This window comes from Zingiber officinale, chromosome 5A (genome assembly GCF_018446385.1).
Source record: "Zingiber officinale cultivar Zhangliang chromosome 5A, Zo_v1.1, whole genome shotgun sequence".
In the NCBI taxonomy this organism is placed as follows: domain Eukaryota; kingdom Viridiplantae; phylum Streptophyta; class Magnoliopsida; order Zingiberales; family Zingiberaceae; genus Zingiber; species Zingiber officinale.
This window is the reverse complement of record NC_055994.1, coordinates 122,683,567-122,697,466: the sequence shown is the minus strand read 5'-3', so window position 1 is coordinate 122,697,466 and position 13,900 is coordinate 122,683,567. Positions and strand designations below refer to the sequence as shown.

General features: G+C 37.8%; 1 protein-coding gene across 10 annotated transcripts; it reads left to right on the top strand.

The window, feature by feature from the left end:
* Window positions 1-660: 660 nt before the first annotated feature.
* On the top strand, window positions 661-12,885 carry LOC121981541 (auxin response factor 7-like). Of its 10 annotated transcripts, none has more exons than XR_006111844.1 (12): window positions 661-912; window positions 996-1,053; window positions 1,129-1,610; window positions 1,702-1,767; window positions 2,400-2,515; window positions 10,649-10,831; window positions 10,921-10,977; window positions 11,225-11,300; window positions 11,404-11,568; window positions 11,650-11,791; window positions 11,921-12,150; window positions 12,230-12,885. XR_006111844.1 is itself a non-coding variant. In XM_042534111.1 (6 exons), exons 3-6 carry the CDS (start codon window positions 11,496-11,498, stop codon window positions 12,301-12,303), a joined length of 468 nt encoding a protein of 155 aa, XP_042390045.1. In that variant the 5' UTR covers window positions 10,982-11,020; window positions 11,225-11,300; window positions 11,404-11,495; the 3' UTR covers window positions 12,304-12,885. The 10 variants fall into 10 exon arrangements, 1 of the variants encoding a protein (XP_042390045.1); XR_006111843.1 differs by having other exon boundaries at window positions 983-1,053; XR_006111849.1 differs by having other exon boundaries at window positions 661-1,053; window positions 1,713-1,767; window positions 2,427-2,515.
* Window positions 12,886-13,900: the final 1,015 nt, after the last annotated feature.

Genomic DNA, 13,900 nt, shown 5'->3' with positions numbered 1-13,900 from the left:
TCATCCAAGACCTTTACACTCTGTTTGGGAGGTGAGGGAAGGGGAGAAAAAGGTAAATAAAGGGAAAGGGAATATTGACCCTTGTTTTGAATGGAGTGAATTAAAGAGGGGAAGGGGAGAGAACGGTAAACCTTCCTCTTGTATGCTCGGGAACTAGTGCAATTTCTGACACCCCGATTTGGGATGTAAAGAAGGGGAAGGGGAACTCAGACATATTTTGTTCCAATTTTATCCATAATGCTGATAGTTACTCGTGACTTCCTCTGCATGGCAACATGTCGAGGTGACAGTGGCTCCAGTTGTGTGCAAAGACTATAACAATAGTGTCTATTCTGACGAACTCGACAACTGTGATGAAGCTCGCTTACAGAGAGAGCAACAGGCAATCACACGGATAATGAAGCACGGGAAAGAGAGGGAGAGCTGCTATGGGGTTATCGGAGCTCAACTGGAGGGCAATGTGGAGGCAACACGCCAACGGTGGGGAGGCTGCGAGAGTTGGTACATGAGTAGGAGAGGAAGAGTTTAATTAAAACTAAGATTTTAATTTTCTAAATTTAAGGTTAAATTTCAATCAACTGCTCATTTAAAAAAGATACTTTTTTTTATAACTTTATATATTTAACATTTTCCTTTCTTCCTAACCCATGTAACCTTTGTTCCCTTTCCCTCCCTCGCAAATAAACCTTCCTTCACTCGTCCAAACAGAGCTTAAACAGCGACCGGCTCTGCTGGTTGGCCGGTCTGAGGATGATCCGGTGGATCGCAGGAACGCAGGATCCCGGAGGAGGGGAAGCGGAGAATCCGTCGAACTATCAGGAGGCAGCGTCGACGGATGGTGCGGGGTAGGGTCACGTAGCGACGCGCCGTAGTAAAAGGACAGGGAACTCGGCCTCCGCCTTGTCAAAGCTGGTGTGATTGTTTTGGCCCAATTTTTCTTTCTCCACTCGATTCCTTCATCTTCTTGATCGGAAAGCTGTAGGTTTTGTCGGCAGATGGTAATTGAAGGGCCTCTCATTGGGATTGTCGAGTGTTTCTGTGTTTTTTTAAGAGGTAATTTCTTTTCTCCCATTCAAGGCTTTGATTTCTGGACGATTTGATCTGGCTGTAATGGTTTTTTTTTTTCAGAAAAGATTTCTGGTCGAGGATTTGAGCTCTCAGAGTAAAAACTTCCGCGCGTTCCGTCTATTCGCGTTCCTTGCCTCGGATCTGTTGACTGTTGTTCGGCTGGGAATTATTGCAAAGGCGACACCTTGCTTGCTCGTGCAGCGCTATCAGTGAATCCGGAGGCGGCAAAAATGAAGAACTTTTGCGACGCCAGCGGGCGTTAAAGGACAAAGCTGCACTCGTCTCAACTCTCAAGGGAAGCAGCGAAAAGAAGAAGAGGTGTTTCTATCAGCATTTCTAGGTTTCCTTTTCAGTTTTTGCTAGGAAAAAACCCGTCGAAATTGGCGACAAGGAGGAAGTCCAAACGGTAGCAGTTCAGATGCTATTTTAGGAAGCTGCCGCATTCTTATGGAGTAATCTGGGTCCGATTTGATGTTTGTTAGGAATTTCTGTGTGACTATAGTTTCTTGAGCTGCTCCGCCGTTAATGCGACGGTAATCAATGTGCGTGCATATAAGTTTCTCCTTCACTTGGTAGTGCAGCACTTGCTGTATTTTTGCTGCCCCTCTGAATTGCCTTTGTTTTCTTTCCAAGAGAAATTTTAGGTTGGTTTCATGGCTTTGGCTCCTCCAAATAGTTCATCTGCAGTTTTTGGCTCAGGTTAGAGCTCTTTTTCTGCTTTTTTTTTCGACGAGCATTTGATTCTATTTCATTTCCCCCTCTTCTTTTGGTTGCTCTCCTTTTGCTTGATTAACTCTTTTTTTTTTTCTAATTTTTTTGTTGGTACGACAATAGATTAGAACTTCAAGATTTTACTTTATTGGGTTTGAATCGTGAATCTCCTAAAATTTTGTCTATCAGCTTTTGATCAATCTATTTAGGGGTTATCATTTGTCACTTATTGGTGCTTTTAATTTGTTCATATATGCCTGATGCTGTAGACATTCTTTGAAAAGTATCCATTTTTAAAACTTTACTGAATTAATATTTAGATATTGTCTCTGGTCAGTAGCCATCTTTTCTTTTCAATCTTTTACTCTCTATTCTTACTATGTTCTGCTAATTGAGAATGCTTGTTAGTTCTTTATCAATTCTGTCAAGAAAGACCTTTTAACTCATCTGGCTGGTTTGGGCAAATGCTCCTTTCAAATTAACAAACTTCTAATCTTTGTTATTTTGACAAATAAAAAATTCACTACTATTCATCTAATGGCCATTGGCTGTTCTTGTTGTTCATTCTATATGTTATTTTAATTCATCCCTGAATGCTGCTGGGAATTTTATCCAACCAGGGACTTATAGAGATGTCTTATACCCAGAACTATGGAAAGCATGTGCTGGACCTTTAGTTACTCTCCCATGTGAAGGAGAAAGGGTTTATTACTTTCCTCAAGGTCACATGGAGCAGGTATCCCAAGAACTTTTGTCCAGTACTTGAGCTATCTTATTTCTTTTTTGGTGAAGACTCAGGCTATCTATTTCTATCATTTCTTCATCAAGCAATAGCCATCAATAACTACAGCCATTCTAGTGATTTTAGCTGTTTTGAATTTGTCCATTTTCATTGTTACATCCTGTTTGCGCATGCAATCAGTTGCTTGAATTTCTGTGTTTGGTTTCTTAATAGTATATTACTAGGCAGGTAGACTGCTAGTGTTATCTTTCTTTTGGAAGAAGAATTTGCTAGTAGCTCTGCTCAAAAGGAAATCCTATTGTTGTATTTTCTAAATTAAGGTCCATTATTCTTCTTTTGGAAGAATGAATCTGCTGATATCTTCACTCAAAAAGAAATCCTTTTATTGTATTTTCTAAATTAAGGTTTCATTAAGGGGAGCCTTGACACAGCGGTAAAGTTGTTGCCATGTGACCATGTGGTCACGGGGTGTTCGAGTTGCGAAAATAGTCTCTTGCAATGCAGGGTAAAGTTATGTACAATAGACCTAATGTGGTCCGACCTTTCTCCAGAACTTGCATTGGCGGGAGCTTTGTGCACCGGGCTACCCTTTTTAAGGTTCCATGTTGGATTTAATCTCTATTTGGTAGGTTAACATGTTATTTTGTAAGCTTACAGATTTTGTGCCGTTAAGAAACAAACCCGTTATGTGATCTAATTAATGGTTATTGGGTTTGTATTATTGAATGTAGGGTTTACATGTGTAGAATCTGTTAACCCGCACTGTTATTAAAAATGGACTGCTAACGGATGCGGTGTACCATATAAGAGTTTGATCCCCGTTGGATTAGGGATCCTGACAGAACTCTACGCTTCCCATTAGTGAAGAGTTTATGACGCCGTCATTCTAGTTCTTTTGGAAGACCAACCCTCTCTTCTTCTTCCCAAGGATTGCTATATTTTGAGGACGACATGAAGAACAATGGCAATTCCGCTGCATTTAGGTTTTTCAGCTATTTCGTTTTATGTAATTTTTGTCGTGATTTCGATGTTACTAGATCCTTGCTTAGATTTGTTTTCCTTCATTAGAGTTCAAGGTGTTTAGAATTCATGCGGTTTGGTAAAACTTAATTTCTAACAAGTGGTATCAGAGCTAATGTCGTTTTATTGATTTTATGGCATTAAGGTTTAGTTTTTGGTTGATTTTAATGTTTTACGCTGGATTTTGATTTACTTAGCGTAAAATGAAGTTTAATCGTCGAAAAATCTAGAAAAGAAAACCTAGGATAGGCGTGATTTTCATGTTTTTTTTGCATTTTTATCTGTGAAAGAATTTTAATGCCCCACGACCGTGTTGGATCACACAGCTCGATCGTGTGGTGCGCTGGGAAACACAAAGGCGTGGCACGACTGTGTTGCCCAACACAATTAGGCCGTGTGGCGCGCTATGCAATCAAATATGGCCGTGTTCTACATCACGGCTAGGCCGTGTTAAGCATTGTACGCAGCAAACACGACCACGTGTTGAGCACACAACACCGCTACGTTGCCCAACACGACCAAATTGTGTTTGGGGTTGTACGCATTGAACACGGTCGTGTCAAATTACACGACTAGACTATGTTAGGTGATGGAAGACCTGCTATCGCTTTGTTGCTTGGATTTCCACTTGGGACTACGCAGGAATCACTGGCAGAGTAAATTACTTCTGTTCAATTTGGTTTCCTAATGTTTTCCTGAATCTGTTTACACACATGTTACTAAATTAAACTAATATGTCAACCTAAAGGAAAACACTTTAGGTAGATTTAGTACATTTGTGTCGATAGATGTATATCTATGTTAAAAGTAATTGGCCTAAAGGAAAATTGCTTTTAGGCCGGATATATGTTTGAAGGTATCTCACAACTAAAGGACAAAATTTTAGTTTGTTCAAATCATGCGCATAATATGTCAACCTAAAAAATGACATTACGTGGCTGATTAAGGTTGTTGTGAGCTATGTACCAATATAACTTGTAGAAAGTATTAATTATGCGCATAATGTGTTGACACAAAGGAAGACATATTATGTGGATAACTCAGGGTTGAGCTATATTAGAGAGTACTGCTAACAAATTGCATTTTAGTCCAAAGATTAAAATATAATGTTGTATTTGGTATCTTATAATGAACCCATTTATATGCATGTTTTATTGCATAATTTTATGATATATATTAACTTATCTATCTTTGTTCTTAGCTTTAATTAATCGTTAGCTTATGGTGTTTTCTCTCTTCTAATTCTAGTGCAATTAGTAACTGTCAACATAAATAACATCCCTATACTAACCGGATCTAATTTTGTCGAATGGAAAGAGTACGTTATCGTAGTCTTGGGCGCATGGACGTAGACTTTGTATTAAAATATGATCGCCCCTAGAACAAAGGGATGAATTTAAAAAGTAGGAGCGATCCAACCGCATGAGTCTAAGTATAGGCTTTCAATTTCAGCATTGATAAATGGCTCAATAACTAAACGGGAGAATAGAAGAAGTTTTTTAAACCAACTAGCAGATCGATTTGTTTCAAATGAAAAAGTTGAGACTGCTACACTTCTTTCGAAATTGGTGTCCATGCGGTATGCAGTATAATAGCAAAGGAAACATAAGAGAGTATATTATGAAGATGTCTAATCTCGCTACATGACTTAAGATACTAAAACTCAAAATGTCTGAGAGTATGTTAGTATATTTTGTCCCGATGTCTTTGCTTGCATGGTTAAGTTCTTTTAAGATTTCGTATAATATTCAAAAGACAATAGTGGACATTAAATGAGCCTCAGTGCATGCAAGAGAAGAGACTTAGATATGAGACATCTGAAAGTGTTCACTTAACATCCGATTCTCAATGTTCAAGCAAGTAGCTAAAGATGATTGATAATAAGGCTAAAGGTAAATAGATTGTAGATTTTGGAGGTTATGGCCATAAGGAGCAAAAGGAACAAGAAAAGGAATCTACTTGTTTCTTTTGCAAGAAGAAATGACATATTAAGAAGGACTATCCCAAATACGCCAACTGACGTGTTAAGAGAGGTAAACTTCTAAACTTTGTTAGTTCTAAGTCAATTTAGTTATTGTGTGACACTTGGTTGATAGATACTAGCATTACTACCCATATACATTAAACATGTCACTATGCATGGTTGTCTTAGTAGTTGATTTTCGCTTGATAGTGAAAGATACATCTATACGGGGAATGACAAGAAAGCTAAAGTAGAGTCGATATGTTTTTTTAGCTTTATTTAGAAATTAATATCTTTGTGGATTTAGAAAATACATTTGTTGTACCGTCTTTTAAACGGGACTTCATTTCAATTTCTTGTTTGGACAAATTATGTTATCCTTGTTCATTTAGAAATGAAATTTTCAGTATCTTCTTTAATTCAATATTGGTTGACAATGGTTCCTTGATTGATAAGTTATATAAATTGAACACCTTACCTATTATTGACAATGTAATAATGCATAGCATAAGTACCAAATGCAAATTGACTAATGAGAATTCTTCCATGATATAGTATAAGTGTTTAGGACATTTATCCAAATAACGCCTAGAAAGGTTAATGTTATATGTGATTCTTGATTCCCTTGACATGTCATACTTTGATATTTGCATAGAGTGTGTTAAGAGAAAAATGACTAACAAAAGAAATAAGGGAGCAAGTTGATGTAATGATGTTTTGGATCTAATACATATTGACATTTGTCGACCATTCCTTAAGGCATCTTGGAATTGACATACGTATTTTATTATCTTTATAGATGACTATTCACAATTCAGCTATCTATATCTCATTCGTAAGAAGTTGTAATCTTTGGACATGTTCAAAATTTTCAAAGTCAAAGTTGAAAATCAACTAGGTAAGAAAATTAAAGTCGTAAGATCTAATCGTGGTGGTGAATACTATAGTCGGTATGACAGATTAGGTGAACAATGTACTGGACCTTTTGCAAATTACCTTGCTGAGTGTGGGATTGTTCAGAATAGTGTAGTTGAGCGACGTAATCGCACTTTAAAAGACATGGTGAGAAGTATGATGACTTGTTCTTCTCTATCGAAGTCTCTGTGGGGTGAGACACTCAAAACTGTAATTTATCTACTTAATAGAGTACCAGTACGGCAGTGTGACTAAACCCATATGAAATATGGACAGGTATAATATATAACATTAGATATTTACACGTCTATGATTGTCTAGTTGAGGTTGGACCTTATAGCCTAATGAAAAGATATTGAACTCAAGGGTTGTCAGCTACAATTTTATAGGTTACTTTGAAAAGTCTAATGGATATAAATTTTATGATCCTTCAATAGATCTTTTTTCGAAATAGGAAACCTCAAATTTATTGAGGATAGTGGGAGCGCTAAGGTTAGGGACATATCCTTTGAGGAAAGCGTTAGTGATCCTCGTGTGCAATTAGTAGCGGTATGGTTGTCATGCTCTACATTATGGACATCCCACATCAAGTGGGAGTAGTGAATCAAGATATTACTGTATCATCTCTAATGCAATTGGAGGAACCTTCTGTTGGTGCAATATTCCCTAAGTCAAGGTTGACCTGGTTGACTAAGCTTGAGAAAGCTCAAGCTTGAGTCATGATGTTTGGGTTTTGATGTTTGACAATACATGGAGACTGATAATACATGGAGATTGCAGGTGCAATCGTTTATTTGGAGAGATTGTTAGTACAATTCTCCTCTGGTCAAGGTTAGCCAGTTAGATGTGAAGAAGAGTCAAGTAGGTCAAGACTGACTCGATGTCCAAGTGGGTCAAAGGGATTGACCGGACACTTGGTGAGGAAGTCCTACTAGGTCGGGGTGACCAGATGCTAGGCATGATGTCCCAACAAGTCATGGTTGACCAGATGTTGGGTTTAGGGGCTTGGGACTTGATTATGGCAAATCAAGTTGATTCAATCAATCAACCGATCGATTGAATTATGCCCAATCGATCGACTGATCGATTGGACTGGTGCCGCGACAAAAGCCTCTCCCAATCGATCGGGCGATCGATTGGGAAGTTGTCGCCGATCGCACAGAAGCCCTCCCAATCGATCGGTCGATCGATTGGGAGCCTCCAATCGATCGGGTGATCGATTGGGAGGTTGAAAAATCGCGAGAAGCCTTGAATCAATCAGGTAATCGATTCAGATGATTTCCAAGAGCACAGAGGCGCTCTGGATCGATCGACCAATCGATCCAAAGCCTCCCCAATCGATTGGGATCCGACCGTTGACGCTGGATAAAGCCGTAGCGAGCGTTTTCTTCAGCAGACTTTCGCTCGATTCTTCTCCGATCCTTACAGCGATTTCTCCAGAGCTCACCGCCAGTTCTTGAAGCTTCTTGGAGCAAGGTGTTCTTGCACTTCCAAGGTCAAGAGGCAACAACAAGTAACAAGTAAGCAAGAAGAAGGAGTTTTTATTTGCATATTTTGTATTTTCTTCTTGCGTGAGTTGTATTTGTTGTGTGGGTTTGTACAAGGCTTCTCCGCCTTCGGTAGTTACTGTAAAGGAGTGTTTTCATAGTGGAGAGTGCGTGCCGTGTGTGGATCCTTGGATTAGTCATCTCTTCTTGAGGTGGATACCAAGTAAATCCTTCGTGTTAGCGTTTTATTTTTGTTTCTTGTATTTTCCGCTGGCTATCATCACCAAGAAGCAAGACGACGAGCGCACGACGAGCTATTCACCTCCCCCCTGACACCTTCCACTCAAGTTGAGATATTGTCTAATATTGATAAACAAACACCTCAACCAACTCAAGTACAAGTGTCTTTAAGGCTATCTACTAGGGAACGAAGATCCACAGTTTCTCATGATTATGTTTATCTAGCATGAGTTTATATAGAGTTGGAAAGTGATCCTACCTCTTTCGTAGAAGTTAAACAATGCTTTAATTCCGAAAGGTGGATTAACGCCATGCAAAAAGAGTTGAAGTCTATGACGAACAATGACATTTGGGAACTTGTCGAATTGTCTGAAGGTATGAAACTCGTTGGTTGTAAATGAATATTTAAAATCAAATGGGATTCAAGAGGCAATGTCAAGAAGTATAAGACTCGCTTTGTTGCTATAGGATTCACTTAGAAGGAGAACATTGATTACAAGGAAACTTTCTCATTTGTGTCGATGAAAGATCCCTTAGGCTATTCGCTTATAGCTTATTTTGATTTGGAGTTATATCAAATGGACGTTAAAACTGCATTTCTTAATTGTGATATTGAGGAAACTATATACATGACAACTTTGAGTTTGAGGATTCAAAACACCAGTATATAGATTAAAGTAGTCCATTTATGGTTTGAAACAGACTTTTCATCAATGGTACCAGAAATTTGATCAGGTGGTTATTTCATTTGGTTTTAAGGAGAACTCGGTTGATTAATGCATATATGTCAAGTTCATTGGAAAGTTGTGAAGAGAGATGCAATATTTGCAGAAAACTAAATAACACATGCTCACGTATCGGAAATATGATCATTTGGAGTTGATTAGATATTCATACTTTGATTTTGCTGGATGCTCGGATAGCATAAGATCCACTTTGGGTTATATTATTATGCTTGTTGGAGAAGCTATATTATGGAAAAGTGCAAAGTAGATGCTAATAGTCACTTCTACTATGGAGGTAGAGTTCATAGCTTGTTACGAAACATCCAATTATGGGATTTGGCTGTAGAACTTCATCACAGCGTTGTAGATTATTGATGGCATTGACAAGCCATTAAAGATCAACTGTGATAATAAAGTTGTAGAACTTTATGCCAATAACAACCATAGTTCGTCGAAGTCGAAGCACATCGATATTAAGTTTTTATTGGTTAAAAAAAGAGCTCAAAATCGTTAGGTATGATAAAACACATCAGCACATATTCCATGTTAATAGATCCACTTATCAAGTGTTTGGTGCCTAAGGTGTTTCATGTACATGTACTTTGTTTTATTTTACCAAGTACTTTGTTTTATTTTACCAAGATCCACTTACTAAGTACTCGTTTAGTAGGAGTCTGTATTTTTTATGATGCTCTATATTTGTTTATGAACACATGCACTTTGTTTTATTTTATTTTATTGTAAGAAGTTTGTGTTTGTCATGATTTACTACCGCTGTTTAGGATATGATGTTTGCAAATGCGATATGGATTTCTTTTGGAATCATAATGTTTGGATTATGATTTGCTACTATATTTTAGCATAAAGTGTTTGCAAATATGATCAGACCCTTTTGGGTCATCATTAGGACTAATTGGAAATTGACATGTACAGAACACATTTCATTTAATTTTCATACTACACATTCACATCTTGATCTATGTGATGATATTGGTATTGTGATTACTATTAGGACTTGTTACAGTTATATTATAGTAACTATGATATCTTTAGTTCTGTACCAATGAAGTTAATGAACAAGATTGTTTTACTGATATTCTATATCCATAAAGTCTGGCATTATTGTTGACGTCAATTGAAGTTTTAGTCGTATGTTGTATACAAAATCACATGTAACCCAAGTGGAAAATTGTTGGATTTAATCTCTATTTGGTCGGTTAACATGTTATTTTGTAATCATATAGATTTGTGTCGTTAAGAAACAAACCCATTATGTGATCTAATTAATGGTTATTGGGTTTGTATTATTGGATGTGAGGTTTACATATATAGAATCTGTTAACCGCATCGTTATTAATGATGAGCTGATAATGAATGTGGGTCCACCATATATAGGGTTTGGTCCTCGTTGGATTAGGAATCCATATAGAACTCTACGTTTCCCATTAGCGAAGAGTTTGACTCTGTCACCCTAGTTCCTTCGAAAGACCATCCCTCTCTTCTTCTCAGGGATCGTCAGATTTGGAGGATGACACGAAGAACAATGGTAATTCTGTTGCATTTAGGTTCTTTGTCGATTTCGATTTATGTAATTTCTGTCGTGATTTCGATGTTATTAGATCCTTATTTAGATTTGTTTTCCCTCACTAGAGTTCAAGGTGTTTAGAATTCATGCAGTTTAGGAAAATTTAATTTGTAACATTCCGTGGTTAAGGTTATAGAAACATTGGACTTACATGCTTGTATCAACATTATGTTAGTTTCTTTTCTCATATAGCTATAAGCATCAACAAATCAAGGACATGACCGGCAAATGCCCTTGTTTGATCTGCCATCAAAAAAAAAAAAAATGATGAACCCAGCTAGTCCTGGGGTTGACCGGCCCACTCCCATAGAATTTTCCCACCGGCCTTGATCTGCCATCAAAGATCCCATGCAAGGTAGTTCACGTTCAACTTAGGTAAGTCACATCGAAGTCACTCTATGTTACCTATCATCTTTCATCAAATGTCATTTATCAGTAAATGAATTACTTTTTTGTACTTTTAGGCTGAAGCAGATACAGATGAAGTTTTTGCTCAGATCATGCTGCTGCCTGAAACTCATGTGAGTCTCCCTCACCAGCTTTCTCCTCCTAGATGTAGCCTATGTCAGTTGAGAACATCCCAAGCTTAATTTGAAAAAAGAAGAATCTGTTTACTTTCTCCTTTATATTATGATTCCTATGGAATACATTTTTTCATATATTAAAATAGTATTTACAGAATACAACCATGTGCTTGTCATGATTTTGACTCGAGGAGTTATATGAAAAGTTGCTGACTTATTAGCTGTCCGCCATATTTTCTGTTAGCTCTTCTGACAACCGGTTGGAGTGTTTTTGTGAGCTCAAAGAGATAGGGAGCCATTGATGCATTTATCCTTTTAAGGTTGTAGTTAGTTCACTTCTCCACCTTGCAAAATATATCCATTATGCTAGATTTTGTTAACCAGAGATATGCTAATCAAGTAGTCATATATTTTCTATTTCAGAGGTGAAAATGATGAGCTTCTAGTCACAGTGATTAGGCTTATGCGACCTATTAATAGCATGCCATCATCAGTCATTTCCAGTCATAGTATGCATGTTGGAGTTCTTGCTACTGCATTTCATGCTATTACGACTGGGACTCTGTTTTCTGTTTTTAACAAGCCAAGGTTTGATTCTTTTTCTTTAATTTGTTAATTTGTTTATGTTGTCGAGGAAATTTCTGTACCAACTGACATTTCTTCTGTTAGAGAGGAATAACCAGTGATGTCTTTGGATGCGGAATTAGATCGACAATCTCAACCATCTAACTTTAATTGGTCTGACACACCTGTGTCTTGCTTGAGGTCAACTCAAGAATCGCAAAATCAGCAATTGAGGAGCTGTACCAAGGTAATCCTTAAATAGCTTTTGCTCATTGCTGCTTCACTGATCGAACATACAGTGGTTTGCGTATTCTAATGCCCTGAAAAAGAGTATATGAAGCTGAACTAGTTGTTTGATTTCCCTCTTTTTCTTCAGGTTCACATGCAAGGAATGACAGTTGGATTTGGGAGGGCAGTGAGCTTGACTATATTATATGGATATAACGATCTTTTTCTGAAGCTAGAAGAGATGTTCAACATTAAGGGAGAGCTCTTCGGCAAAGTAAAAAAGTGGGAGGTCGTCTACACTGATGAAGAGGAGGATACGATGATGGTCAGTGATGATCCGTGTCAGTAAGGCTCTTAAATAATGAGAACGTTAAGCAGGTTCTTAAATTGAACTTTTTTTTTAAAGCATCATAGTGAATGTTTGTTCTAATTTTATTTCGATCTCATGCATTTCCAGTGAGCTCAGCAGCATGGTCAGAAAAATACATATTTACACATGAGAAGAGGCCAAAAGGCTGGTCCCGAAGGTGAAGCTTCCTGCTTTCGGCGAGGAGATCAAGCCTACATCCAAAATATCCTTCCCCAATGCCGACACCAAGCATACCAAACTGGAAGATCAAATTTCTACTCTTAACAAGATCACTGACCATCTACTAGCTACAAAGCCAGTTCATGAGTTGTTCTTCAGAGTAAGGTTAGCTGCTGGATCGGCATATCGAGTACAAAAGGTGGTTCTATTTGTTCTCTGGCCACTAACTGATAGCCCTGCTGTGTTGCTAACATAACCAGCCAGAAAGGATGGCAGATGGAGCTTTAGTCTAAACTCCCATGCGTTGTCTATGTAGGGTATTTTCTTCTTAGTTAATTAGGCTGGTCCTTGCAGGTGAGCTAAAGCTAAGCGAGTCGCGGAAATGTTAAGGCTAACTTTGTGTCTTTGTGGACAATGTTAAGGCATTGGATAAGGGGCGATCTATCTACCTTCCTAGCTACCAAATAGATGTACATAATTAGGCATCAGGTAGCTACTATGTTTGTTAAACTAGTGCTTTCCTAGCTACCAAATAGATGTGCACAATTAAGCTTTGTTTATAAAACAAGAGACATTTCTTTCAATCGTGAATTTTTTGTTTGGTATTGCTTAGTCCTTGATTAACATTCAATTTAAATGGTCAAGAACACAAGTCGCATGTGTGATCGAAATGTAGGTTCAAATGACACTATCTAGAGACGGGTGAATATATGGTTACAATCACAACACAAGATATATGTGGTTTTAAACACCAAGTTTCTACTCCATAAGGCCTCCATAAGACGAAAACTTTAAATTATTAAGTTTCATATTATTATTGTTTTGGTTTTGATAATTTGTATGTCCGAGTTTTGCCAGATTAATTTTGAAGGTAGATTGCTTTCCCTCTTAGTTTGTCAACTTATGCACATTTAGAAATCAATCTCCATGATATTTGTCCCATTCGAAATTCAAACTCTGACCACTGCACCATACCTAATGGGGCATCATATTTATTATTGTTGATTTATAATCAAATCAAGTTTCACAACGCAATGACACCTTGGTCTTTCCACTTATCACATATTCCCACACCTCCCATCATTCATTCAAAGCTAATTCATTTCATGGAGTTTAGCAACAATTGCCAATGTCAGAAGATCATCTTCAAGTCAGAGATAACACTGAGATAATTGTAAACCACCAATCATGCAATTGATAGATGACTGCTCATATTATCAGAAACAATGACTGAGTAGATATGGATAGAATGAATTCCTTCCTTTCTTTCTTTTTCTCAAAGTCAAAGCCTTCTTCCACACAAAATTCTCAGTCTCCCTGTTTCTCTCCTGCCATGGCTTCAATGGTCAGCTCCTCAGCAGTTTGTCAACTGAACTGTTTGAGAAAAGAAACAAAAAGGGCGATTAGAGTCATATGGACCATGATTGGCGAGTTCAGAAACCACTAATTGTGTCCAAGGAATGATTCTCAGCATTGCCTTAGTGCCTTCCAACAGTGGAGAAGGAAGGAAGTTGAAAGTCATTTGTAGTGAAATGAGGTCACTGATAATGGACAAGCTTGCTTGATTCACTGTCCAACTCTGAGAGGTCCAATGCTTTC

Coding starts and splice junctions, on each gene's coding strand:
- LOC121981541 (XM_042534111.1), top strand. CDS start 11,496: ATGTTGGAGTTCTTGCTACTGCATTTCATGCTATTACGACTGGGACTC. Junction 11,569..11,663: donor TCTGTTTTTAACAAGCCAAG/GTTTGATTCTTT, acceptor AGGAATAACCAG/TGATGTCTTTGGATGCGGAA. Junction 12,114..12,229: donor GATGGTCAGTGATGATCCGT/GTCAGTAAGGCT, acceptor ATGCATTTCCAG/TGAGCTCAGCAGCATGGTCA.